Genomic DNA, 25,157 nt, shown 5'->3' on the forward strand with positions numbered 1-25,157 from the left:
ATTCGGTTGAAGCGTACCTTCCTACTATTTTTCTATTTTATATTTTCACTGGTTTCCATATAGGTAGATGCTCTTCCTACAATTAATATTTGGTATCTCGTATATGTTCCCGCCTTTGTTTTTCATTGTAGATTGCAATTATGAGTAATAGATTTTATGAATAGAATGCGGATGCATTTTTATACCGGTTAGAATAAACATTAAGGCTCCGTTTTGGTATTTATCGTCCGAAATGGTAAGTTAGTTAAGCTGACGGCTTTTAAATTTAATTTCTTCTAGGGAGTCGCAAAAAGAACCCGAAAATTTGCAGCAGTAAAGCGAATATTAAACCCAAATGACACCAGGGTAAAACAGTAAGTTAGACAGGATTCTAATATTTAAATAATGTTACCTCCGATTTAGGAACAAAAAAATAGTAAACGAACCAGAGAAATGCTCAAAGAGCTCACTTAGAGAAGTGTAAGTTTTGGTTACAACAAGTTAGGAATTGCCTCCATTTTCTGAAAAAAACTGATTTTTAGGCCTAATGTATCGTCTAACTTGTTCTTTAATTATAACAACAATCTAGGACCACCATTCCACATCTTACTAGATACAAACTTTATAAACTTTTCTATTCAACATAAATTGGACATATTCAAGAGCACAATGGATTGTTTATTAGCAAAGTGCATTCCATGTATTACCGACTGCGTTATTGGAGAATTGGAGAAAATGGGCCATCGCTATAATCTGGCACTAAGGCTTGCAAGGGATCCGAGATTTAAGCGTTTGAATTGTATGCACAAAGGAACATATGCAGACGACTGCATTGTGCAGAGAGTTACGGAGCACAAGTGTTATATAGTAGCTACAAACGATACGGAACTCAAGAGAAGAATAAGAAGAATACCAGGAGTGCCAATAATGTACGTAACAAACCATAAATACTCAGTCGAGAGACTTCCTGAGTCCCTAGTTTCTGTTCCGCTCAAAACATAATTTGACTTATGTAACTACATTTAGTAATTCTTAAATTAATTCTTTTAAGCATAGCCACATTTCTTTTTTCCACTTTACCCGCCGTTTAAGTCAATAATTGGACGATATAGCGCTGGCTCCTAAGTTCATAGCAAAACTTTTACACTGTCTCGTCTAAATATTGATTTCACCGCAAATCGAAGTGTAGTTGCGATTCATTTCTAACAGAAATATCTGTATTTTACTCCATTTTACACTAATCTCTGTTTAGTTCTGTAAATTGATTAAAAATGTCTGAGGATGAACAGCAATTCGACTCTGTTGATGCAGGAGCCTCCCACTGCTATCCAATGTCTGCAGGTTCTATCAAAAAAAATGGTTACTGTATGTTGAAGGGAAAGCCTTGCAAGGTCGTTGACATTTCCACTTCAAAGACAGGGAAGCATGGACATGCCAAGGCACACATTGTCGGTTTGGATATCTTCACAAACAAGAAATATGAAGACGTTTGCCCAACCTCGCACAACATGGCTGTCCCATTTGTAAAGAGAAGTGAATACCAGCTTATCGACATTCATGATAACTTCACTTCCCTTCTTACAGAGACAGGATCCACCAAGGACGACCTTCCACTACCAACAGATGCTGAAGGAAACTTGGATGAGGTCGCCATACAAATCCAACAAATGTACTCTGAAGGTAAGGCCATTTTGGTTGGCGTACTTGCTGCTTGTGGAGTTGAAAAGATCGTCTCTGCTAAAGAATTAGTGTAAATAGCCGCATATATCTATCTACTTAATCCGAGGATTCATAGGACTTAGATTCAGGTTGCAGGACATTCTAATTAATTCTACTTGTCTATTCTAAATTTTTGATTCTACGGGAGTTATTTCAGTAATGATGCCTGGGAGCAGACTTGAGAATACCGCTCCTAATTTTGGAAGAGTGGTTAACGTGCTTGCGATTTGCTTTGGTGTGAACAACAAGTCTACATATGTCTCGTTATTTGTTATCATTTGTTTGCTTTTTCGGCTAAATGAGCTACTTCTTCTTAATGCCACAAAGTCGCTTCTTGTTGAGATTACGTTAATTGATTCAAGTGAGTCTAGTATTTCCTTGAAATCTTCTGGTGTAGAAAAGAATTCACTACATATAGAGTTGTACTTGCTCTTTATTAGGGTTGATGAAACTCTGTTATTAGTTAAGTTATCAAAAGAGAATTCAATATGAGCGATGTTCTGTAGTGAGTGCTTTTTTTCCTGAATATTCAAGTATTCGTCAATCATTACCAGGATTATAGCCATAACAACGTATTGTTGATGCAATGGTAAACTACTTATGATCTCGACTCTACTTTTGTTTGAGTGGTGAATGTTAGAAATTACATCTTGGAATTCCCCTATTGGAACCATTGCACTCAACGGCATTGATCTTGCTCTTTTCCTCAAGGGAACCACGTTGAAGTCATTTTCTGGGGATCTCTGTAGTATGGGGGAGTTCTCTCTCGTTGAGATTGTACTTGAGTTTTCTTCAGGCGAGACGCCAATGTTATCTAATTCATCACTTTCTGATTTACCTATTTGCTTGGTTATATACTTTCCGATTGTTAAGTAACATGCATCAAGAGTTCTTCTACAATCTCCATAAACGCTCGCAACCTTTCTTACACAAAGCTCTACTCCAGCTTTGTTAATACATAAAACATCTTCTGATTCCAAAGCATTACCTATTCTTTGCATCACTATGTCTCTAAGAGTATTATAATCGTATGGTGAAAAAACCATCAACTTAACTCGAGGTTCCTTTTTTGCATCAATCCCCAACCTTATAATTTCATTACCGATCTGAACATTATTTGAAATTGCAGTTAAAATCAATCCTGACTGAGGGTTCTCAATTATTGCTTTGAATAACTCAAAGATCGAGTCGTAATTTCTCCTACCTCTTTTTATTAGGTCTATTTCATCAATTAAAACAATGTATCTCTTCTTTCTTCTTGAGATTTGCTCGATAAAGTACTTAATGCTTTCTTTAAAACCTTCCTTCTTATATATTAAGCTAAGTTTTTCAACACTAGACCTTTGAACCTTCATCAAGTCAAGTAAGTGGAGAAAAATTGCAACATTAATTTGACATTTACTCCCGTTTAGGCTTGAGATGATTTTTGGTGCATTCGTTCTAATTATTTTGTAGTTATGAGGTAAAGTGAAACCTAATTCGTTTGCTTTTTTTTGCTCCAAAACATTCAAAATTCGATCAACTATGAATGTTTTACCTGTTCCTGGAGAGCCTGATATGAAAATTATACCTGAAGTCTTATCTTTCACACGACCTCTAATAAATTGACCAATTTCATCGTACTCTTTCTCTCTACCTAATACGTTGCAGTCAAGCCCCAGTTCCGACTTGAAACATTTCAAAACTTTCTTTGAAATTAATTCTTCATCTGATTCTTCACTTAATTCAGAGATATTTTCTCTCTCACACAAATTATCATCTACAAATTTAATTCTTCTTTTAATTATAGGCATTTTCACCCAGTGTTTACTAATACTTTATAATCTGAGCATATGAAATAGCAGGGAAAAAATCCCTAGCTTATTGATATATTAGGTTTAAACGAATGAACTTTAAAAACATACTTTCATTGTATTCACTATTACCGGCATGTTTTTGTGGGCTTTTTCGTTACCATGTAATCCCCACGACATGCTAAAAGCGGTAATGACAATAAAGTTTTTTTTTTAATATTAAAACTCAAAAAAAGCAGCTCTTCCTAAAAGATGAGATTTTTTAGCTTAGTCATTAAACAATTATTTTATGTATATTTTATGGTCTTATGAATTTTTATTATTTCTATTTACTTCTTTTGCCTAATTTTTGAGAGGATTTCAACTTTCCCTCCAAAATGCAATTTTTTGTGTACAATATTAAAAAAGTGATAAATCAAGAAAATCCAAAATGCTAAAACAAGAATTTAAGATATGGTTTCCGTCTTATGAGAGGATAAATTCAGGGTTGTTGTCTGGTAATAATAAACCTACACCTGTCTGTAGATTGCTTTGTATTCCAGGAGCAGGAAGCACAGATCAAGTTTTTGTTCAGAAGAATATCAAAGGAGGGGACTCGTCAAATATATTAGTCGATTACACACAAGAAAATGATATTGAAGTTGCAGTATTGCAGCTTCCAGGAAGAGCAGGGAGATCCAATGAAATGTGTTATACCGACATTATGAGCTTAATAAATGACTTTTTCCCAATATTTCTCGATCACTTCATAGGAAGCATTAAAAGTTCGGAAGGAAGTAATAATATTCCGTGGATACTGGTAGGACACTCAATGGGAGGATTAATATGTTTTGAGCTGTTAAAAAAACTAAAATTCGAGTTTACGAACAATTTCATTAAAGAGGGAAAACCTAAATCAAATGAAGAACTTGGGGAATTATTGAGAGTGAATAGGATATTTCCAGAATTATTAGCAATAATGTCCACTTTCCCACCTAACATCCCATCAAACAAATGTCCATGGAGGAAAAGTGAGGATTTGTGTGATATGGAGTTCATGGAAGAGTGTAGAGGATGGGGAATCAACGAAGCGGTTTTCAAAAAGGGGATTTGGGAAGAATTTGAGAAACAACTGAGATGTGACTTCAAGATGTTCGATAGTTACAACTTAATAGATATAGACAGAACCAACTACCATTTTGAGTGGGATAAAAATAGTTTATATCCTTTGGGCTTAAAGAGGGTTCAATTGTGGAGTGCTACAAACGACGACAAAGTCACAAAGGAAGATATTCGTTCCTGGAAAGACCTACTAGTCTCCAGAGAGGATTCACTTGAATTTTGCGAGGTAGTAGGCCCACACAACTTCTTACACGATGCAAACACTAGAAAGAACTGGATGAAAGATTTTATATCGGCTCTTGACCTAGTAATACTAGAACTTGAATATAATTGATGAAAAAAGTTTGGGAAAAATCACATAATTCTAACACAAATTGTGACATCAAATACTCATTTTTTTAATAATCCTACTATTCACCCTCAAGAAAAATGCCTATTACATTTCTCTTCAGAATTCCTATTTTATTAATTATGAGAATATAAATGATTAGCTCAGAAATTGAGAGAGCCACCTGAATGCCTCAGAGTATCCCATCCTTCTTACAACACTACACATGAAAACCTCCACAGGCCTTATTCCGTTATCACCTCTCTTCCCCCCCCTACCATAAGTCAAATGTTCAAAGAGTCCGAGATTCTGTCTGAGCTCATCTTCTGACGCAGCCATCGGTATATCTATCTTGTTCCCTAAGATAACAAAAGGGACACTTTGTAGTTCTGGTGTTTCAAGTAGATTGCTTAATTCTTCTCTCGTTTCTCCGAATCTAGACCTGTCTGAGGCATCTACGAGGAAGACAATTGCGTCAACGGTTGCAAAATAGTCCTTCCAAATTCTCCTAGCAGTTTCGTGGCCACCCAAATCAAATGTCTTGAATCTAATCTTTCCTATCACAAGCTCCTCGGAGTGTGGGTGTAAAGTCGGGACGTGAGTCGCGATTCTGTCATCCTTAAGCATGTGCAACAAAGTTGTCTTACCTGCATTATCCAATCCAAGAAACAAAATTTTTGCGGACTTGTTAGAAAGTCCAAACCAACTTAGAATGTCGCGAAACCACGAAAATACAAACATTTTCCTCTGGAAGTCTTCTGATATGGACAAAATGCGTAAACTAGCAATAAATGCCAAGCCTAATATTAACACTCAGTGTTTACTTTGAATTCCACGTAAATCCTCCTACCCAGATCTCTCAACAGTGAAAAAGTCAGCTTCAGCTTTTTTGCATCACTCTCGAGCGGATGAAGAGCAAAAGCTTAATAAAAATTCAAGGTGAATTTTTTGTCAGCCCCCTCCCCTCTCCCCACAATACTATGTGCGGTTTAATGTGTGGCGGGAAATACCCTTACATTCGAGGAACTCAAAACGAATTTATGGTGCCCTAACTAGATTGCTGTTTTTCTTTTTCTATGTGCGATGCTTAGTACAGTTTGTTTTTGATTATTATCGAATTTAGTAATACCTAAGGGACCACTCTTTATATACTTTTTAAGGTTTTTTTCTCTTTTTAAATCTTCCTTTTCTTCTTCAGTATACCCGAAACCCATGTGATACTTTGTATTGTAATAAAAGTTATTGAGTTTAAGCATAAATACATTCCAGTAGTAGTATAGTTCTGAGAATATATTAATCGCGGAAAACTTTATCATCTCGTTTACGGCCCTTTTTTCGGGGTACTTTTCTTGTTTGAAGGGCTTAACCTGTCTTCCAGCCTCAAAGATGGCCTCCAGTAATGCAGGATCTGCCTTTGAATTCTTAACGTATGAGTAATAATCTAATATAAATTTGTATGTTTGGGGATTGAATTCCCTTGTAGTATGATATGGGTCAGAATTATCAAAGTGGTATTTTTTATAATTCATTTTATCTATAAACTCTCTATACTTTTCTTCGTTAATATTTGACCCAAATCTAACATTTTTATTGACTAATTCATCGAAGTCAATACCATAGTTCTCTATTAAATTATTCTTTTGATCTTCTAACTCGTTGTTCAAAAGTAGGGACTTTATGCTTTTTTCCATATTGGAATCAGGAAGCTCTTTAATAGGTCTTCTTTTCAAGTCTATTATTGCTGTAGTCATTTTAACGAATTGTAAAAGCCTATTTCCTTCAATTTCTCCGGGTGGAAACGGAATAAATTTTCTAAAGATTGGTATGAGTTCTTCGTGAAATCTTCCTTCTGGATTCATTTTGTAGAAGTCTGATGACTTTTTCCTATTGTAATAATTCTCAACAGCATCATCAAATAAAGTTCTTCTTAATCTACCTGAAGTGTGATTTTTATCTTTTCTTTTTGTTAAGCTGATTGTTCTGGCCATTACAACGTGTGGTATTGGTCCAACTCCATCTTTAAGATAGAAAAAATCCTCAATATGCACCTTCGGAATTAAAGGTTGATATTTGAACGATTTCCCTGTATCATCTAACAGGATTTTTGCTATCTTTATCGAATACAACAAAGATTTATTGTTTACAGAATCAAATAGTCTCTGATTAATTTCCGTGTCCCTAACAAATTTCGAATTATTATCCATTTCAAACACCATCAATGGAACCTTATAAATAAATTGTATCAGCTCAAAAATGTTTAAGTGATTCATACTATTTCCATTATACAAATGTTCAAGGTGTTCATTTGGCATACTTTTCTTCATTCTTTGTTTATCACACATTTCAAATACATAGGAAACAATGTCCTCATCGACACCTTCGACATTAATATATACATCTTTAGTTGTGAATCTCTTGATTATATCACTCTCAGATTCACAAACTTTTTCTATTAATGATAACGTGGACAATATGGTTGACTTTATAAGTGATTTATGCGTATTTGTACCATACAATAACAAGGAAACAGATTCAAAAATGTCATCCATTGATGACCCGGAAGTGGACTTATTTAGGTTTTTTACATATGGTTCTGGTATATACCTCCAAAAACCTGAAAATTTGTTTTTATAGCCTACGTTAAACCTATTTAATTCATCTGAAAAACCATTTTTTGGGAATTTTTTCTGAAATACAATTTTCGAATGACTATTTATGCTGAAATTATATTCATCTGTGTTTCTTCCAAATATAACCTCTCTTTCAACTAAGTTTCCACCTTGCTTTAAAAAATATTTAACGAAATCATCATATCTTACGTATATTTCTGATACGTATTCACTTTTAAAAAAAGATCTGAATTGTGTACTCATTTTTTCGTTCCAATTAATTAAATCCTCTCCTTCAACCTCAGAAAAGATGTTGACGAAAGCTTTCATTGGATTTGTATTATATTCTGCTGATTTTATGAAATTCATAGGATTCTCCACTATTTTGCTAAGGTAAAAGGATACTGATTTCATAGAAATCCTTTCATCTTCAATTAAATCTTCATCAGAAGGAATTGAAGTTGATATTCCAAATCTTGAAAGTGGAACTCTAAGGAAGCTATAATGGCAAATTACCATTGCAGATGGATAAGATACCACACTTCGAGTTGTTAAAATAGATGCACATGTACCTAAAATAAGCTGGCGATCAAAATTGTTCCAATAAGCTTCTTGATAGGTTGGAATGTACGAACATTCTTCAACTACATTATTCTTTTTTGAAAAATCAAAGTATTCGTAATTTTCTAAGTCTATTTTTGATTTCCAGATAAACGGAGAAATAGAATGCATTGAAATTGCCAATTCTTTTGCGATTTGATAAAGTGCTTCTTTTTCTATTGAAATTCCTTTCCTTCCAATGTAATACACCATTCTAAAAAGATTCTTTGAAATTATAACCACCTCAGGGAACCTTGGGATTAATTGTTGGATTTGAATTACATTTGAGTTTTCTGGAGTAAATGGATTATAAATCATTGATGTACTTTGTTGTGCAGACAACTTATCAATTTCATGTTGATGATCCCCACTAGTAACACAACTGGAAAATTCGGAACAAATTTCTCTCACTAAATACATTCTTCCAAACATTTTTATCAGGTTTTTCGATGTATACCTATCATTTGATTCAACATACTTATTATCAATAAATAAAAACTGACTCAGATCTATAGGGTCTAGTAAGGCCATTTCACAAACTGTGATAACAAATGCAATAGGTCTTACGTTTAACTTTTTGTCCATTACAGGAAGTTGGGAAATGACTGTTGATACTATCTTATCATAAACAATCATCGAAGGAGTATAGTTAGGATCTGGATTAAATAAATAAGGTGAGACGGAGTTAGCGAAACAAAACAAAACAGTTGAAACTGTATCTAGTGGTATCATCCAGTAATCTCTTACAATATTAAATAAAATACTCAAGTTCAAATCAAATTTTTGTGGAGTTCCATTCATTTTTCTAGGTTTTGGAAGAATACCGGAAAACGGAATGAATGAAAACGAAGGCTCTCTAGAAACTAAACCATATTTTGATAAATCTATTTGGCCATTCCATGGTTTTTTTGTTGGAAGAAATACAGGTGGAAATTCCACATTACCTCCAGGAGCATCTAATTCTATCAATTCTACTTCTGAATCAACATCAAAATTATACTCCTTCGAAGAAAGTTCTGATTCTAAATTCTGATTCTTCAGTCTTGACTTTATATGTTCGGTCTTATATTGAGTTTCACTTGCTGACGCAAAATTTTCATCAATCTCATCATTCCATGAGTATTCAGTTATGTTTTCCTTTTTAATAGAATTTAAATGCTTATTTTGGAGTTCGTGTTCATTAGTTTTTGTATGGTCAATATCGATAGTTTCATTGGTTGTGTTTCCAATGTAGATAATGCTCTGCAGAAATTCAAGATTAATTGTCTCCTGTAATTCGTCCCAATTGAACAGCGGATGTTCTTCGAATATTTTACACATAAACATTCGACTTTCATATACTCCTACATCAAAAAATGAAATAAGTGGCTGAACTACAATATAATACTGGTTTAAATGTTTAATATTATCATCTAATGAGTGATTGTTGCCTCCATTGTTCTGTATAATTTTATCTGATGAATTTACTCTTGGTTTTGGTATTTTTTGAGTATTGATAAATACTTTTCCATATGTGTGGTTTGAGTACCTTCTTATTTCAGTTTCTTTTAGTTTATCATCTTCATGAAAATCTGATCCTTGGCCAGCCAAACCGTTCTTATTTTCAAATTTTAGATCTTTATTTGTTTCATCAAGAAAACTGCCTTCGATTATTTTATAATTTACCTTTATTCCTGCTCCTTTTGAAATAATTTGATCGTTTGTTTTTTCATCGTAAAGTGGTAAGAGTGAGTCCCAAATCAAATTTGTTTTATCCCGAACATTATTTGTGACTTTTGTTTCCTCTGGAATCACGTCGTTCTCATCAGTAAATACATTTTTGTAATACCCTGTTGGAGTTTCACTGTCCACTAATAAACGAATTATTTTGCATGGAAATGATTTATTTGTATTTCCTTCAAAGTATTTATTTAAACTATCCTCATTATAGTCAACCTTACTCCAATTTTCAATTAATTCGGTTAGCTCGCTTTCCAAATGAAATTCAATTTTTAATTTTGGATCATAATTAATTCTTTTGTAATAAACTCTGATAGGAATTTGGTAAATCCTGGAAAATGCAATCAATTCAATTAAGGCTGGGCCCCTTGAATGATTAAGTAAAAGTGAATAATATAATTCAGGATTTAAAACTCCAACAGATGTGTATAATGCTTTAAATTCATCCCAGTTTAGCCTGATATATCCTAACACTGCGGAATGAATTAAAGAAATAACGCTTGAGACAGTATCACTATTTTCAACTGAAATTGAACCATAAAGTTGAATACCGAGTGATCTATATAACATCCACTTATCTTGGGTAACTTTAAATTGAATAAAGTCAGGTACATACAAAATTTCTGGGCTTTCTAATGAATTTAACTCTGCATTTGAACATACTGGATTTGGTCTGAGTTTCCGTTTTGAGGGAGAAGCCAATACTCTTCTTTCGATATCTTTAATTGTGTGAAAAATGTTCGAATCTTGGATTTTTGTAGGAACATACATAAATGCAATACTACATATGACTTCTGATAATTTAAAGCTGGTTATCTTCGACAGACTTTCCGTGCAATAATTCTGTCTCAAAAGTACCGAGTAATTTGCAAAGTTACTTATTTCATAGATCATTTTTATAATTAACCTTAGAGGTAATTTTAATCCAATTCTTCCAGAATAGTAATACAATCTACTTATATCTCGAATGTTCAGACCTGGAAAACTCATCTCAGGAAGATCAAAAATAATGTAACTCATCTCTTGCAATGAGGCAATAAATTTGTCAGATGGCAATGAATCAATGCTTGTTCTCCTTTCTGATATATCTGGAAGGAGTGAGATACTGGAATTTTCTGGTTTGGAATCCTTTTTATTTTCCTCAATATCAAAAATGTGTGACTGATTGAAAACATACTCGTCAATATTTTCTTTCAAGTCTTCATCCATACATTCGTAGAAATAATGGCAAATATCATCATAAACCACCTCCAATAAATTTGCGAAATCATTTGGTCTCTTAGTGCTCCCAATATTATTATTCGACTTTCTTTTATTCATAAAATACTGATATACTTTGAAATCTGAAACAGAAATCCCAATAATTGAGCTCTCGAAGCTCTCATCCCCAAGACCCAAACCCTCATATGCACTAATGTCCATTGTATGAAACATATTAACACAGACATTAATCATGTTTTCCTTTTCTTCGAAGTATTTAAAAAATGGTATTCCCATTGCTATTTTTATTATTGAATCAAGTCTAGAAATAGTTATAGAATTTACAGATTTCCATCTAATCAACATTAAAGGTAAGACTGCTTTATACATACAAACGGCAGCATTTAATGTTGACCCAAATAAAAACGAAAAATCAGATGCAATAACCAGAAATTTTTTGAACAGATCACCCTTTTTTCCATAGAATTCGTCTTCATCAACCTCATTATCATAGTCAAAATTGATTATCTGCTCTGGTATTCCTATTGGAATCTTGTTTTTCAAATATGGTGACCATCTCATATTTTGAAATATCGTTTTTTTCTCTTGAATAATGTCTATTGGATCAGAGTTTGACAATGTTATCTTTCTAATTACCTCATTTTTAGAGTAATTTAGATCTTTATAGTTAAATTGTTTGGGAATATTTCTAATTTGATATATATTTTTATCATGACTACTTCTATAAGAACTAAAACCTATTGAATTCTTTTTTGTTCCATTAATGAAGTCTCCCAAAATTTCCAAATCATGTGTTTTATTAATATTATATAGTTCTTCCGGATATGTTGTAAACAGGCCCCTACTGTATAGGTACTCTAAGTTCAAATTTTTATAGTCATCTTCAATAGTACGATTGTTTTCAGTTTGCCAGTAGTATTTTGTTTTAACTTCATGGACTTTTTCTTTGTATGGAGCTAACTTTAGGTTATCAGATTCTAGGTTTTCATACTTACCTCTTGCATATAAATAATATCTTGAAGGCCATGTTGCGGACTGTTGAGTTAGAGTACCATTTTTTACTTTATTACTCAAAACAAATATTTTTTCCTTGAAGGTAGGTACCTTTATATGAAACTTTGGTTCTTTATAGGTTTGATTGTTGTATGTCTTATTTGTACTTTGGTATTTTGTACTAACTTCACCATTTAAATCATTTTTTGTTTCATTCAACGAAGATATGAAACTTTTATCACAGTAACTACTAACATTTTTGGAAAAAATGAAGATATAAAGTAAGAATTGGGGCAGTATAAACAAAATGTAAAACTTAATAAAATATACACCTCTAAGGTGCATTTTGTAGTTTTTATTTTTTTAGCCTTTATAAATTCACGCTAAAGGAAAATCTGTTAGAGCATGTAATAATGTTACCGCCATTATGATCTATATTTGGACAAATTCAAAAATGACGGTTCAAATGCAGATATAATTTACTGCACATTAAATTATGTCAGTCAACAAATATTCAAAAATTAATGCTTCATATTTCATGACAGCAGTTTTCAAGAGCAGTTCTATGAGAAAAAATATTTTCAGGTGAAAAATGTCCCGAACCTAGTATTTGCTGAAAAGTACCACTTGCATTTTTTATTAATATAAATGATACAGTTTTTGGGACTAATACTAAAGGAAACAACACATCTGAAGAGTGATTCAACATGAGTTTATTTGATAACCACTTAGAGCAAGACAGAAGTTCTTGTTTTGCAAGTTCGAATTTAGCTAAAAAAGAAGAAATAGGGAGTAAATACTCAGATCTAGGAAAGAAAAATCTTAGCATTATTTATCTAGATGATTCAGATAACAAAGTACGGCGAGAAAATTCTGAGGTTATGGAAAAAAATGTAACTAAAATGTTAACGGTATACCAACGCATACAAATATCATTCTTGATTTGCCTCGCAATTACAAATATTATAATCTTTATAATAGCATTTTCAACAAGGAAATAAAGAAAATACTATTTTTTCTAATTTATCGCCCATCTAACACAATAATTGGGACTTGAATATGTGTATAAAAACCATGGTACCATTCGTCTATCTCTAATGGTGTGTGTGCTTTGACGCTATTGCCATATGCAGGATATCCTAGAGCGCGTATGGAACTATATCCTTGTGGATTTTCAAGTGATCTTTGGCAAGAAGAATATATAATCCAACCTCCTATTTAAGTGTAATTTAATAAAAAAATATAAATTTACTATTTAGCTTTTACTCACCTGGAGGAATTGTGTTGTCATAAACTATTGTGTGCTTACAATTACCATTTTCATCAGGGCTCTCAAAAACTGGATTGCCATACTTTTCTATCTTAGTTTTCAAGAGTGTCCCATTGAAAAAAGGAGATATTAGATTCAATTTATCAATAGAGTTCAATGATTTTGAGCCTTTCAGCATCTTTTGGAGCGAATATTCTTTCTGATTCGGAATAATTGGCCATGATCCACTTTCTAACCAAGGTATTGAACCGTAAAAAAATGAGTAAAGGTATAGAGTAACAAAAAAAACAAACACTCCAAATAGAATAACTAAACAGGGTTATTTATAACAATATTTAATTTGTCTGAACTTACCTATAATTAGGATACACTTTTTATAGTACTTTGTGATTTCTACTTTATTCTCTCTATTTTTTTTATTTATTTTAGTATACTTATTCAGTTTTTTACTCCTATACTTTTGTTGATATTCCTGAAATGAGTTATATTTTTCCTCATTCAAGTGTCCGTTTTTTATATTACGACCTTTCATATTTAAACAATTTCTGTAGTGTTATATTCTCTGTAATATTGAGTGAAATTAATTTATAGTATTTTTTTTGGAGTACATCTATTTATATTTTGAAAATCACCACACACCCAAATTTGTTGTAAATTTAACAATACAAAAATAATTATACATGAATTAATGTTATTTTTATTTAACATTTTAAGATATATGCTTAATCTAAGTATAGAGATATTACCACAAACATGTTACTAATGTCAAACATATTCCGCCAGACAATGAAAAAAATCTATTGGCGGCATTTTGAAATCGACATATTCTGATCTTTATATACATAAATATATATAAATAAGCTATTTTTTAAAGTGGGAGACTATTTTATTTTAAATAGGTAATTCTACTTAGTATTTCATTATAAAACTCATACACCAATGCAAAACATATGAGTGGTTGAATTTATGGAGCATATTAGGACGGAGTCATTCTTCAAGAAAGATGAATACTGGAAAGAAAGTGAAAAATGTCTCTTGGAAAATGAATGGCGATACTCGAGAGAGTCACTTGAGTCCGTAATATCGTCTAACTCTGAAATTAGTTCGTATGTTTTGAAGAATTCGAATGGTTCCTGCCAAGAATTGAATGAGGACTTTTTGGTTAATATTGATGATGAAATTCCAAGTGACGAGCTTCAGAAATTCTCAGATATCCCTGCAATAAATACGGTCTTTTGTGATGTTTCTTCCGTAAAATATACCACTTACTCGGAAATAAGATCCGTATTCTACCTTTTATCCACATTTTTTTTCATTTTGAGTTTTTTATTATTTGAAAGAACTTGGAATAGTGTTTCTCAGGTAAAAATAAACTACGATAACTTTGGTGGTTTTCCAAAGCTATTAAGAAAGGATAAAGTAAATTTAAATGAGAATCAGAATTATACTTTTTCTGAAAACAGCTCTTTGTATGAATTTACAACTGATCGGACGCTGTATGACCCAGTGTTCGTTTACTATGGCATTGATGGTTTTTTCAGCAATACTAAGGAATTTGTCAGTTCAAAACCACCTGAAGTATTTGGATACGGATATAAATGTACGCATATACTTACAATTGAAGATGTTCTGAAATACAGACCAGATATTAGAAAACATATTGCTGAATTTTTTAGAGTTCCTGAGGATTTCGACTTTAAGTATATTGATAAGTTACTAAATTCAAATAAAAGAAAAACTAGGATTTTCAATATCGGAAGAAAGCATTCATATACGAATATATTATGTGGACTTCCAATGTATTCAATATTTACAGATGAAATTGAAATAATTAATAAGGATCACGGAAATTTATTCATTAAGACAGATACAGACTACCCAGAAGATCAGTGGAAATACAAACTGTTAAATAACTTCAGACAATTTGTTATAACTAAAATAAATAATACTTATTTTTATAACAAACCCAACACAGGAAAACAAAAAGTTAAAGAACCAATGCCGAGACTATCAATAATGCTTTCTAGATGGTGGACTCAGAGCATATCTCCAAACTTTATAAAAATATACGGAGCAATAAGTTCTTCAAATGAATATTCCGAAATAGAGGATGATGTTGTGTTATATCCTGGTTCTTATGAATTGAATGTTACTTCTAATACATTTCCAAATAATGAATGGGGTACCGAAAAATACATTTTGTTGATGAATCTATCTGTTTTTGGAGGGTATCAATATTTGTCAGCAGCTATTTGCTTACTTATTTCACTCGTATATGCAACAGTTATCTACTTTGACCCAAAACGTGCTCAAATGATAATAATAAAGAATAAAATTGATCACTAAAATAGACTTTATTAGTATATAATTATTTTATGTTTTTTTAATTTTTTTCTATGGGAATAGTTCAAAGATATTCATACAATATACAATATTTAATCGTTTTTTGTCCATGCATACTACCTTTTGTCAGTGGTTGCCTTAATAACATTTAGGCGCCTGCCCCACACACAGCATATTTTTTTTTTCGTTATATCTTGCAAAGGAACCGTAAAATAACTGAAAAAGAGTTTAGATACTTGAAAGAATTTTACCTAGTATTTGACAATTTTTTGAGTCCTGAGCGTGATCTGTTCTATATATTTCCTAAAATGAGTTCGAATTATGATTCAATTGGTGGGATGGGAATGATGGATAAGTGTTACTTTACCGGAAAGAGCGACCTCCTAAATTGGCTAAATTCTTATTTTAATTTGAATATTGCTCGCATTGAAGACTGTGCAAGTGGGGCGATATATTGTCAGATTGCGGATGCTGTATATTACTATCAAGTTCCCATGAAAAATGTGAATTGGGGTGTAAAACACGATTTTCAATACTTACACAATTATAAATTATTACAACAAGTGTTCGGAAAGGTCAACCAACCAAAATATATTGATATTAATAAGTTAGTTAAAGGAAAATATCAAGATAACCTGGAGTTTCTTCAGTGGATGAAGGGTTTGTTCGATGAATCAGGTGCAATTGATAGGGATTACGATGCAATTGGAAGAAGAAGTTTGGGAAAAGGTCCTTTTCCAGCATATGCAGGTCAGATAATACCAATTTCAAGTATCTCAAATAACACTTTTGACAATTCCATACAGAAGCAACACAACAATATTGCTAATTCAAATGTCAGGCCAAGGAAAAATACATTAGATGAAATAGAAAAGTTGAAGAGGGCATTAAATAAAGAGATAGAGGAAAAGGATATAGTTGATAAAGAAAGGATGTTCTACTTTAATAAATTAAGAGCAATTGAAATATTATATGAAGAATTAAATGGAAAAAAAATTCAGTTTATGCCTTTAAAAGATATATCGGAAATACTTTATGATAGCAGTGATATAGATCTTGAGAAATTTTCAAAGAAGGTCGCATCAGAAAGTGTTGCATTGAATAACGGAGTAATAAGTACATCCTCAGGAGCGGAAGATTCATGAAAATATATATTACTCTATATTCCGCAGTTTGTTACTTTAAAAATAGATAATTTTGTCTTTAAGACTTCTTTCTCTTCTTTAGTATAACATTAGGTTTAAGAGCAGTTAACAAATCAGATGAGTTTGAATCAATTTTATCAAGTTGAACTTGTTCCAATGTTTTCCTAATTCCTTCAGATGGGCTTGAGCTCCCATTTATCTGGAGTTCCAATTCTTTTGGTTCACCTTTAACATACTCTTTTTGTTCATTTATAGTGGATTGTTCCTCTAATTTCTGAGGAGCCACAATTCTTTTCACATTCAAATGGGACTGTTCAATATTAAATATCACCTTACTTTGTAAATTTGAGTCGACTTCAAAAGAACGAATAAACTCTTTATCAACCGGAATATTTTGGATTTGTTCAGATTTGTTCCGGCTTTCGTGACAAAATATATCTTTCAGTTCCTGATGAATTTTTTGGCTATGCATCTTTGCAAGTTGAATTGCATATTTAAGCTGACTTTGAGATATCTTCGTTCCGCCAAACTTGCTTATTCTGCATATCTCATCTCTTTCATTAATTGAAACATGAACACTCGTTTCAATAACAGATTCTTCGTCGAGTGTAGGATCTACAATGTAACTTAGCTCCTCCTTGCAATTTAAATATCCTATTGTCACAGAGAGTGGAAAATGGTGAATATTAAACGGAATCATATCCATACGTTTAATAGTTGATTCTAATATTTCAGAGTCAATACTTCTCATTCCTTCATGATTTGTCTTTTTCAGAAAACCAACTGAGTCAGTATCCGTAAATTTATAATGTCTGAGCCCAGCAATTGATGCTAATAAACATGCATCTATTAAGTTTCCGTCGTTGTAGAGAACATGCAACTCGCATTTCACCGACCAAACACAAACTCCACTCATAATGCAAAGAACTTCGGTGTCTATTGAACCAGATTCTCTTAGTGTTTTTTCTATATAATTACCTATTTCAGCTCCAATTGAATTTCTAGTGTTACGATAATCAGAACTTGCAGGATTTACGCATAAAGGTCCCAAATCAACTGTGAATGTAATAAATCCTTCAGATCCTCTATCTGGGTTTGGAGTGGATAACTCGCTTTTCACAACACATAGTACATGTGTTCTTCCAATACTAACCTCTACTTCACCATAATTCCTATTCAGTTTTATTTTTAAACCTCTATATTCATTCATTGTTCTCCCATCCACCCTAAGTCCATATTCTCTAATACCTATTATAAGAGAGTCCATAGTCACTATTATAGACCAACTTCTGAGCAATAAGAGTAAATCAATAATCTACAATTTCTTTTTTTAATGTCAATTAATTTCCTTGAACAAAGGCGCTTAATACAAAGTATGGTATTAAACACCCAATGACAAAGAATATTCACATGAATAAAAATATAAACTGTAATAAAGATGAGTCGTTGAATTTAAAGCGAAATAGAAAAAGCTACTCACCAATTGAAATATCTGATGATGAACTCGACCTCTACTCTGAAAAAGTTAAGAAAACGATAATTACTGACGAAAGTTCAGTACCGTTATATATGAATCAGTCAAAATATGAGAAAGTTTGTTCAAAAAAGCTAGAATTTAAATCGCTTTTTAGTGTATACTGTGAGAATCATCCCAAAAATACTGCATGGGTTATCAAAGATGCTTTAATTGCAAGTTACATCATCGATATTGATTGGATAGTTAATGAATTAAAAAGTGTGATAGGAGGGAACCTAATGGAAAATTTGCTCTTTATATCACATGATGAGAATAATCAAGACTTTACAGTTTGCCCTAATGTAGATTATCCCATTTCAAGAAAGATTAATGCATATTTTCCGAGAATGAAAGTTCCATTTGGAGTTTTTCACTCTAAATTTATGCTTATTCACTTTGAAAATCCAACAAATATTTCTAAATCATTCATAAGATTTGTTATTACATCAGCAAATTTTATTGAAAGCGATTGGAGGAAAAAATCTCAAAGTATATGGGTTCAAGATTTTCCAAAAAAAAATACAAGTAAAGAAAACCAATGCGAATTTAAATGTTACCTCATAGAATTCGTTCAATCAATTATTTCAGATATAACACTAAATAAAACTTGGACTGACATTATCGGTAGATTTGATTTTAATAACGCGACTGCAAAGCTTATTGGCAGTATTCCTGGCCATTTTAATGCTCAAAAAGAAAGATCCAAATGGGGTCATCTAAGGGTAAAGTCTGTATTAGAAGAAATTGAAAGAAAGAAAATTAATAAAGTTTCAGAAGAAGACAATACAGAAAGGCTTATAATGCAATTTTCAAGTATTGGTAGGATATCCGAAAAGTGGTTTTTTGAGGAATTTAGTTTGTCACTCCTTAAATCTATAAAAAATCATCCCCAAATAATTTTTCCTACAGTTGAACAAGTTGTTAATTCATTTGAAGGTATCAATGGCGGAGCATCACTCCCTACAAAAAAAATGTATATTGGCAAGCCTTGGATCAGGGGTTTATTGCACCGCTGGGGGAATGGCGATTTTAATAACCCTCTAGATCGTCTTATACCGCATCTAAAAACATTTCTAAACTATATACTTGACAATAATGGTATGCCCCAAATTATTTGGATAATACAAGGAAGTCATAACCTAAGTAATGCTGCATGGGGTCAACTACAAAAAAAAACACAGTTTTGTATAAGGAATTATGAATTAGGTGTGCTGATTCACAAAGATATGTTCGATCACTTAAACCCTTGTGGCGTTTGTGAAAATGGATTTAAATACCCAAGATTTACTTGGTGGCCAAAAGATGGCAATATAGATACAATTAAAAATAAACGTCAACTTTCATTAAAAATATCTCTTCCTTTTAGTCTCCCCCCAAAACCATATAGTACTGAGGATTGCCCGTGGAATATCGAGTTACTAATTGATTCCTAAGTACACTCTTAGTTTGTCATTTTCCTCAATTAATGTTTTTATATCCCTTTTATAAATATCCAATAGGAGCTTGTGCTTGCACTTTTCATTCTCACCTCTCTCCTGAATATCACTGCATTCATTGCGATTCGTTATGTCTCTAGTTAAACTTGAATTTAAGAGAGACCTCCATAAACACAAATTATTATTTGATAGTTTTGGCTTCTGAATATCCGTGTTTATTTCTTCATGAATAAAACACTCTGATTTTCTTTCATTATCAGATAATTTACGTTGAACACTACTTATATGTATTTCAGGATCTCTTAAAGTAGTTTCATAACGTTCAAGCTTAGCTAACAATTCTTGAATTAATTCTTCACGTCGCTTAAGTTCTTCCAGCACTCTCTCAAATTCATTCAGTTCAAAATAAGGATATTTTTCTTTAATTTCCTTGGTTTTATCCTCATTAAACGCAAAACTAGGTTCGAAATACTTTGAACATATAGATTCAACTATATTAAAATTTCCAGATTTCAGCAAACCTAGTTCCCTCCTTATTTTATACTGTTCCAAAATGAAAAAGCCATAATTAATGTCGTTTTTCTCATGTTCGATACTCATATATTCAATTATACACTTTTTAAATCAGAACAATAATAAAACCACAATTTATAATAGAAAACCTCAAAAACAGATCCCGCACCATATTTAAGTACATATATAAATTTCTTTTTTATTGCACTAGGATTAAATTTAGGCAGTAATAATCAAATCTATGGTAAGTTTTAGATTATATTCACAAATATGCCCCTATAATTCTCGATTTGAATTCTAAACAATTTATAGGCTTCCAATATTCAAAACAAAATTAAACCTCTGTTTGATAGGGTACTCGTTCAGAGGGTCAAACCAGAAATAATTACAAAAAGTGGAATATTTATTCCCGAAACTGTATACAGAAGTTCATCTGTTATTAAAGCCAGAGTTCTTTCAATTGGGAGTGGTAGATTCAATAGATTCACAGGTCAAAATGTAAAATTGTCCGTGAAGCCAGGTGATGTTGTATTAGCCCCTAAATACGGGGGTGTCAGCATACAATCTATATCGAAAATAGTTGGAGGTGAAGAAGACTTGTCAGAATTAATAATGTACAAAGAGGACGAATTATTGGGGATTGTTGAAGAAAAGAATGATTAAAAAGCACTATTGAAGTATATTTTTTTATTTAACACCAGGAATCAATATATTTTCTAAGTACCTATATTGTTCTGCCGTGACCTCACTTGAAATATTAGAATATTTGCTTTGATCCCTCTCGTATTCTTTTATTTTGTTGATGTCCATTGCCTCAAAAAAGTATGCCTTGGATTTAAAAATGTCATCAGAACTAATTCCCAATAGAACACATAGTTCTTTTATCCATTCAACTATTTCATTCGTACATTTATACGAAAGTTCCTGGCTTTTTACTTTTCTCTCTAATATTTTCAACAAAGTTTCTATAAACAACTTGATGCGACTAATATATTTTTTATATGTAGAATTCTTTTTTATTATTCTAATCAATGTAACTATATCGTTAATTTTTAACTGTCTATTTTTTTCATCTTTGTTCTTATTTTTGGGACAGGAAATAGTAGCAAATACTTTAAACTGATTTGCGTTACAACCTTTTTTTGAATAACAAATTAATTCAAATAATGGTAATGTGTTATTCTTTCCCAAAAGAAATATATCAGATACGTATTCCAGTCCTTGAGTTTTATCTTTTTCAATTGTTCTAAAAAAATATATCGAGTGACTTTTACTTTCTCTAGTTAGATTCCAGTCTGAAATAACTTTCGGTGATTCTTCTTTGTTTGCATTAAATATACTATCCATATTTAAGTCAATAACTAAGTCGTAATTTTTTTGGATATACTGAAGAAAAAACTCAAAATTTAACTTCTGCTTATTTTCGTTATTAGAAGCACATTCTATTTTTCCTATTGGTTTAAAATTCCCATAAACTATTATTTTTTTCTGGTAAGAAGCTAAAGTATCCATTTCATCAATCATTATAACTTTACTACCTTGATTTAACTCTTTAGATTTGAAACTTATACCCCTTGTTGAAGATATGAATGTATTATTATTCTTCATACTTGAAATAGGGAGATGTGTTAACATTTCCACAACTTCCTCGCAGTTTTCGCATGTACTAGCCTTCCCCTTAACAATATCAAAAGTGGAAACATCAACACATCCTTTGAACCACTTACAACCAATAACTCGAGGTCTTAAATCCTCATCCTCACTATTTCCTATTGAATTTTTTGTGTTTTCTCCAAGAGAATTTACGAATAGTCTCTTAAAAGTTGTACTACTTACAAAAAGAACACAAAACAGCAGGATAAATATAATACTAAGTCGATCTGGATTCATTATAAACTAAAATTCAGATTTGCCTGCAAACCCGTGAACTTGCAATAGTGTGATATCTAATAATTAGGCGCCATGAACCTCCTGACAATTAAGAATCGTTTTCAGATCGAGTCGATTTGAATTCAGCCGTAAATCCGAGTACAGTCATTCAGAGCCATATCACAGTAATAGAATAAGAGTTAAACAAGATGTTTGAACTGTATACTACTGCTAATTCAACGACAAGATTAAATACTCGAAAATATATTAGTTTCATCTAAAAAAGTGAACTACGAATAGAGTTCTCCTCATTAAATTAAAATTATTCTAGACGAAAATCAACAAACCAAAACTAAAAAGTTAAGCTTATCAAAAAGATCAACTTTTACACCTTTCAATAAACAATCCTCTTTATTAAAATAGCAAAATCTTGTCTCAAATAAGAAGACTATTTACTCTTCACCACCCTCGTTACTAATGTTAAAGTATCTTATTTCATATGAACCTTTGCTGGTAGCAACTACACGCAAAAAGTCACGTATTTGTTGTTTTTTCAAGTATTTTTTCGTCAAGTACTTTAGATATCTCTTAGACATTGGTACTTCACTCAACACCGTAATTCTACCCTTTTGACGAGAAATCTGTATTTTTGTTCCCAACTGACCACATCTTCCATCCACCTTTATCCTGTCATGGAAAAACTTTTCAAGCCCCGAGGCATCAATAATGTTATCCTGCATAGGAGCAGTACAATCAACAATGAAACGCTGAGTTCTATGTGCTTTTGCTGTTGGAGCCATTCTGGAAGTTTAACGAAAAAAATTCAAAATATATGCGAACTAGTATCTCAAATAAAACCCTCACCAAAGAGTTGTATAAAGTATTATAACCAAGGTATTAATGGTTGAAAATAGTGCAAACTCGCTATTGTTGAAATTTCCACCAAAATCTCGTCGCAAGTTAAATACGTCAAAATTGTTTTCTGTTATAGCAAAAAATATATTAGCCGCAAATTTGTTTACCTTCTCGTCTCCCTATTTTTGTAATTGACTCCGTCACCTTATTTTGTGATTTTTCCTATTGATTTGATTTCAATTACCTATGTTTTAAAATAGTAAAAACAAATTTTGTGTAGACATATGCGTGACGATACCATATTACAGGCGCCAAACAATTATCTTAACTACTAAATTCTATATGAGGGAAATATGGAGATTCTTACTTTTTGAGATTGTGAAAGATTCCTTTAAAAACCAATAATTATTGAATTTTCAGATCTGATATTAACGTATATAAACAGCATATGGGTTTGCATATGGACACTTCTGTTAAATGTTGGTTTAGGTCAAATTTAATGAATTGTCGAGTACTCCTGAAAGCTTAAGGGAAGAAGGCCATTTCAACAGTCATCTTGAAATATAGTTAAAGGTGATTCAAATATCTGTTATATAAACTATAATTGCAGTTATAATATTTCTACTAATCTAATTCCGAGATGTTGAACATACCAAGTACAGTTGACGATCCTAATTATCGTTATAAAATGCCAAAGTTGGTTTCAAAAATAGAAGGTCGCGGAAATGGAATTCGTACGAAAATTGTTAATATGGCAGATATTGCTAGGTCACTAAAAAGGCCACCAGCATATCCCACTAAATTCTTTGGGTGTGAATTAGGTGCACTAAGCAAGTGGGAAGATAAGGAAGAAAGGAGTATTGTAAATGGAGCTCACCAACAAAACGACCTTCAAAAATTAATGGACAAATTTATCCAGATGTATGTTCTTTGCCCAAGTTGTGAGCTTCCAGAAATTGACATTGTTGTCAAAAAAGAACGTGTTAGTTGTAAATGTAATGCTTGTGGGCATATTGGTGCATTAGATAATAATCACAAAATAACGACATATATTTCCAAGAACCCCCCTGGAGGAGTTGAAAGTACCATGGGAAGCAAAAGCAAAAAGGAACGCAAGGAAAAGGAAAAAGAACGTAGTTCCGAAAATAATGCAAATATTAATCCAATTCATTCCGACGAAAAGTGTTCTAAACACAAACAAAAAAAAAGTAGTAAGAAAGGCAGCAAGAAATCAGCAAATGAAGTAGACATTCTTGAAAAAGACGTCCTTACATTTGATAGTCCTGAAATTTCCGATGTAATAGAGCGACTTACCAACTTTATAATTAGAAATTCTGAGAAAATGACTCCAGACGACTTTTTTTCTGAACTACGTGTACTTCAAGTTTCCCAAGATTTTGACGAACATATGCGACTATTGGTTTTGCTAGCCTCATTTTTTGGACTAAATGATGTTATTGACCCTACTTCATTTAAGTTAAGAATCCCTTATATTTCTAGAGTCATTGAAGGCTCATTGAGATCTACTTCCATCATTTCAGTATTTGAAACCTATTGCGTTGAAAAGAACCCAAGTACCCTACTAACCTACCCATATTTATTGCAACAGCTGTATGACGCCGATATTTTGTCTGAGAAGTCCATCTTGAGATATTACCAGAAGGAAGCCCCTACACCATGGAATTCAGGATGTTCAACCCAGGACACATTTGAAAAGGCTAAAAAGTCGTGTGAACCCTTTATTAATTGGTTGCTTGATGGCAGTGTTGATGGGTCAGAACAAAGTGATGAATACGAAGAGGATATTAACTCTGATATAGACGGGGATGATTCACTATCACCAAATAAAAATCCAAACATAAAAGTTAAAAGTCTAAATCTCACCGAGATTGCAGACGGCAATGAGGCTGACTTCCCTGACTCTGAGAGTGAGGTGGACTCTTCTCTTACTAAGGAAGATCAAACTCCGTCAAAAGATGGAGACTCTGACATCGATATTGATAATATTTAGATTAATGTGAAGAAAATTCACCTTTCAATTTTTTGATAGTAAAAATTGGACTTGTTTACCCTAACCTTTCATCCATTTTTGTTAATTTAATCTCTTTCATGAAGCGTGATATTAGTTTTTTCAAACCTCTTTCTTTT

At 32.3% G+C, this 25,157-nt stretch overlaps 17 protein-coding genes across 17 annotated transcripts; 8 read left to right on the top strand and 9 right to left on the bottom strand.

Annotated features, from left to right (window-relative positions):
- Nucleotides 1-232: 232 nt before the first annotated feature.
- Nucleotides 233-981, top strand: FG379_003441 (uncharacterized protein; the record flags this gene model as incomplete). The annotated part of the gene is made up of 4 exons (XM_067329070.1): nt 233-235; nt 280-353; nt 403-459; nt 522-981. 4 exons carry the CDS (start codon nt 233-235, stop codon nt 979-981), a joined length of 594 nt encoding a protein of 197 aa, XP_067185247.1.
- A 269-nt stretch (nt 982-1,250) lies between these two features.
- FG379_003442 (translation initiation factor ifA) lies at nt 1,251-1,733 on the top strand (the record flags this gene model as incomplete). The annotated part of the gene is made up of 1 exon (XM_067329071.1): nt 1,251-1,733. The coding sequence occupies one exon, from the start codon at nt 1,251-1,253 to the stop codon at nt 1,731-1,733; it is 483 nt and encodes a 160-aa protein (XP_067185248.1).
- A 90-nt stretch (nt 1,734-1,823) lies between these two features.
- FG379_003443 (ORC CDC6 like AAA ATpase) lies at nt 1,824-3,491 on the bottom strand (the record flags this gene model as incomplete). The annotated part of the gene is made up of 1 exon (XM_067329072.1): nt 1,824-3,491. The coding sequence occupies one exon, from the start codon at nt 3,489-3,491 to the stop codon at nt 1,824-1,826; it is 1,668 nt and encodes a 555-aa protein (XP_067185249.1).
- Nucleotides 3,492-3,921: 430 nt separating this feature from the next.
- FG379_003444 (thioesterase of the a b hydrolase superfamily bacterial origin) lies at nt 3,922-4,926 on the top strand (the record flags this gene model as incomplete). Its single annotated transcript, XM_067329073.1, has 1 exon — nt 3,922-4,926. The coding sequence occupies one exon, from the start codon at nt 3,922-3,924 to the stop codon at nt 4,924-4,926; it is 1,005 nt and encodes a 334-aa protein (XP_067185250.1).
- Nucleotides 4,927-5,079: 153 nt separating this feature from the next.
- FG379_003445 (uncharacterized protein) lies at nt 5,080-5,661 on the bottom strand (the record flags this gene model as incomplete). The annotated part of the gene is made up of 1 exon (XM_067329074.1): nt 5,080-5,661. The coding sequence occupies one exon, from the start codon at nt 5,659-5,661 to the stop codon at nt 5,080-5,082; it is 582 nt and encodes a 193-aa protein (XP_067185251.1).
- A 311-nt stretch (nt 5,662-5,972) lies between these two features.
- FG379_003446 (uncharacterized protein) lies at nt 5,973-12,407 on the bottom strand (the record flags this gene model as incomplete). The annotated part of the gene is made up of 1 exon (XM_067329075.1): nt 5,973-12,407. The coding sequence occupies one exon, from the start codon at nt 12,405-12,407 to the stop codon at nt 5,973-5,975; it is 6,435 nt and encodes a 2,144-aa protein (XP_067185252.1).
- Nucleotides 12,408-12,591: 184 nt separating this feature from the next.
- FG379_003447 (uncharacterized protein) lies at nt 12,592-12,891 on the bottom strand (the record flags this gene model as incomplete). Its single annotated transcript, XM_067329076.1, has 1 exon — nt 12,592-12,891. The coding sequence occupies one exon, from the start codon at nt 12,889-12,891 to the stop codon at nt 12,592-12,594; it is 300 nt and encodes a 99-aa protein (XP_067185253.1).
- Nucleotides 12,892-13,085: 194 nt separating this feature from the next.
- Nucleotides 13,086-13,864, bottom strand: FG379_003448 (putative small signal peptide; the record flags this gene model as incomplete). Its single annotated transcript, XM_067329077.1, has 3 exons — nt 13,086-13,276; nt 13,333-13,641; nt 13,687-13,864. 3 exons carry the CDS (start codon nt 13,862-13,864, stop codon nt 13,086-13,088), a joined length of 678 nt encoding a protein of 225 aa, XP_067185254.1.
- A 434-nt stretch (nt 13,865-14,298) lies between these two features.
- Nucleotides 14,299-15,678, top strand: FG379_003449 (uncharacterized protein; the record flags this gene model as incomplete). The annotated part of the gene is made up of 1 exon (XM_067329078.1): nt 14,299-15,678. One exon carries the CDS (start codon nt 14,299-14,301, stop codon nt 15,676-15,678), a length of 1,380 nt encoding a protein of 459 aa, XP_067185255.1.
- A 305-nt stretch (nt 15,679-15,983) lies between these two features.
- FG379_003450 (EB1 like microtubule binding) lies at nt 15,984-16,820 on the top strand (the record flags this gene model as incomplete). The annotated part of the gene is made up of 1 exon (XM_067329079.1): nt 15,984-16,820. One exon carries the CDS (start codon nt 15,984-15,986, stop codon nt 16,818-16,820), a length of 837 nt encoding a protein of 278 aa, XP_067185256.1.
- A 58-nt stretch (nt 16,821-16,878) lies between these two features.
- Nucleotides 16,879-18,087, bottom strand: FG379_003452 (polymyositis scleroderma autoantigen 1; the record flags this gene model as incomplete). Its single annotated transcript, XM_067329081.1, has 1 exon — nt 16,879-18,087. One exon carries the CDS (start codon nt 18,085-18,087, stop codon nt 16,879-16,881), a length of 1,209 nt encoding a protein of 402 aa, XP_067185258.1.
- Nucleotides 18,088-18,212: 125 nt separating this feature from the next.
- Nucleotides 18,213-19,769, top strand: FG379_003453 (tyrosyl-DNA phodphodiesterase 1 (tdp1); the record flags this gene model as incomplete). Its single annotated transcript, XM_067329082.1, has 1 exon — nt 18,213-19,769. One exon carries the CDS (start codon nt 18,213-18,215, stop codon nt 19,767-19,769), a length of 1,557 nt encoding a protein of 518 aa, XP_067185259.1.
- Nucleotides 19,770-19,953: 184 nt separating this feature from the next.
- Nucleotides 19,954-20,372, bottom strand: FG379_003454 (uncharacterized protein; the record flags this gene model as incomplete). The annotated part of the gene is made up of 2 exons (XM_067329083.1): nt 19,954-19,973; nt 20,042-20,372. 2 exons carry the CDS (start codon nt 20,370-20,372, stop codon nt 19,954-19,956), a joined length of 351 nt encoding a protein of 116 aa, XP_067185260.1.
- Nucleotides 20,373-20,526: 154 nt separating this feature from the next.
- Nucleotides 20,527-20,948, top strand: FG379_003455 (uncharacterized protein; the record flags this gene model as incomplete). The annotated part of the gene is made up of 2 exons (XM_067329084.1): nt 20,527-20,529; nt 20,598-20,948. The coding sequence occupies 2 exons, from the start codon at nt 20,527-20,529 to the stop codon at nt 20,946-20,948; spliced, it is 354 nt and encodes a 117-aa protein (XP_067185261.1).
- A 24-nt stretch (nt 20,949-20,972) lies between these two features.
- FG379_003456 (signal peptide protein) lies at nt 20,973-22,175 on the bottom strand (the record flags this gene model as incomplete). The annotated part of the gene is made up of 1 exon (XM_067329085.1): nt 20,973-22,175. One exon carries the CDS (start codon nt 22,173-22,175, stop codon nt 20,973-20,975), a length of 1,203 nt encoding a protein of 400 aa, XP_067185262.1.
- A 431-nt stretch (nt 22,176-22,606) lies between these two features.
- On the bottom strand, nt 22,607-22,954 carry FG379_003457 (60S ribosomal L22; the record flags this gene model as incomplete). The annotated part of the gene is made up of 1 exon (XM_067329086.1): nt 22,607-22,954. The coding sequence occupies one exon, from the start codon at nt 22,952-22,954 to the stop codon at nt 22,607-22,609; it is 348 nt and encodes a 115-aa protein (XP_067185263.1).
- Nucleotides 22,955-23,649: 695 nt separating this feature from the next.
- Nucleotides 23,650-25,020, top strand: FG379_003458 (translation initiation factor eIF Tif5p; the record flags this gene model as incomplete). Its single annotated transcript, XM_067329087.1, has 1 exon — nt 23,650-25,020. One exon carries the CDS (start codon nt 23,650-23,652, stop codon nt 25,018-25,020), a length of 1,371 nt encoding a protein of 456 aa, XP_067185264.1.
- Nucleotides 25,021-25,157: the final 137 nt, after the last annotated feature.

The sequence above is a fragment of the Cryptosporidium bovis genome, assembly GCF_009768925.1.
Source record: "Cryptosporidium bovis isolate 45015 chromosome Unknown contig_8, whole genome shotgun sequence".
NCBI lineage: Eukaryota > Apicomplexa > Conoidasida > Eucoccidiorida > Cryptosporidiidae > Cryptosporidium > Cryptosporidium bovis.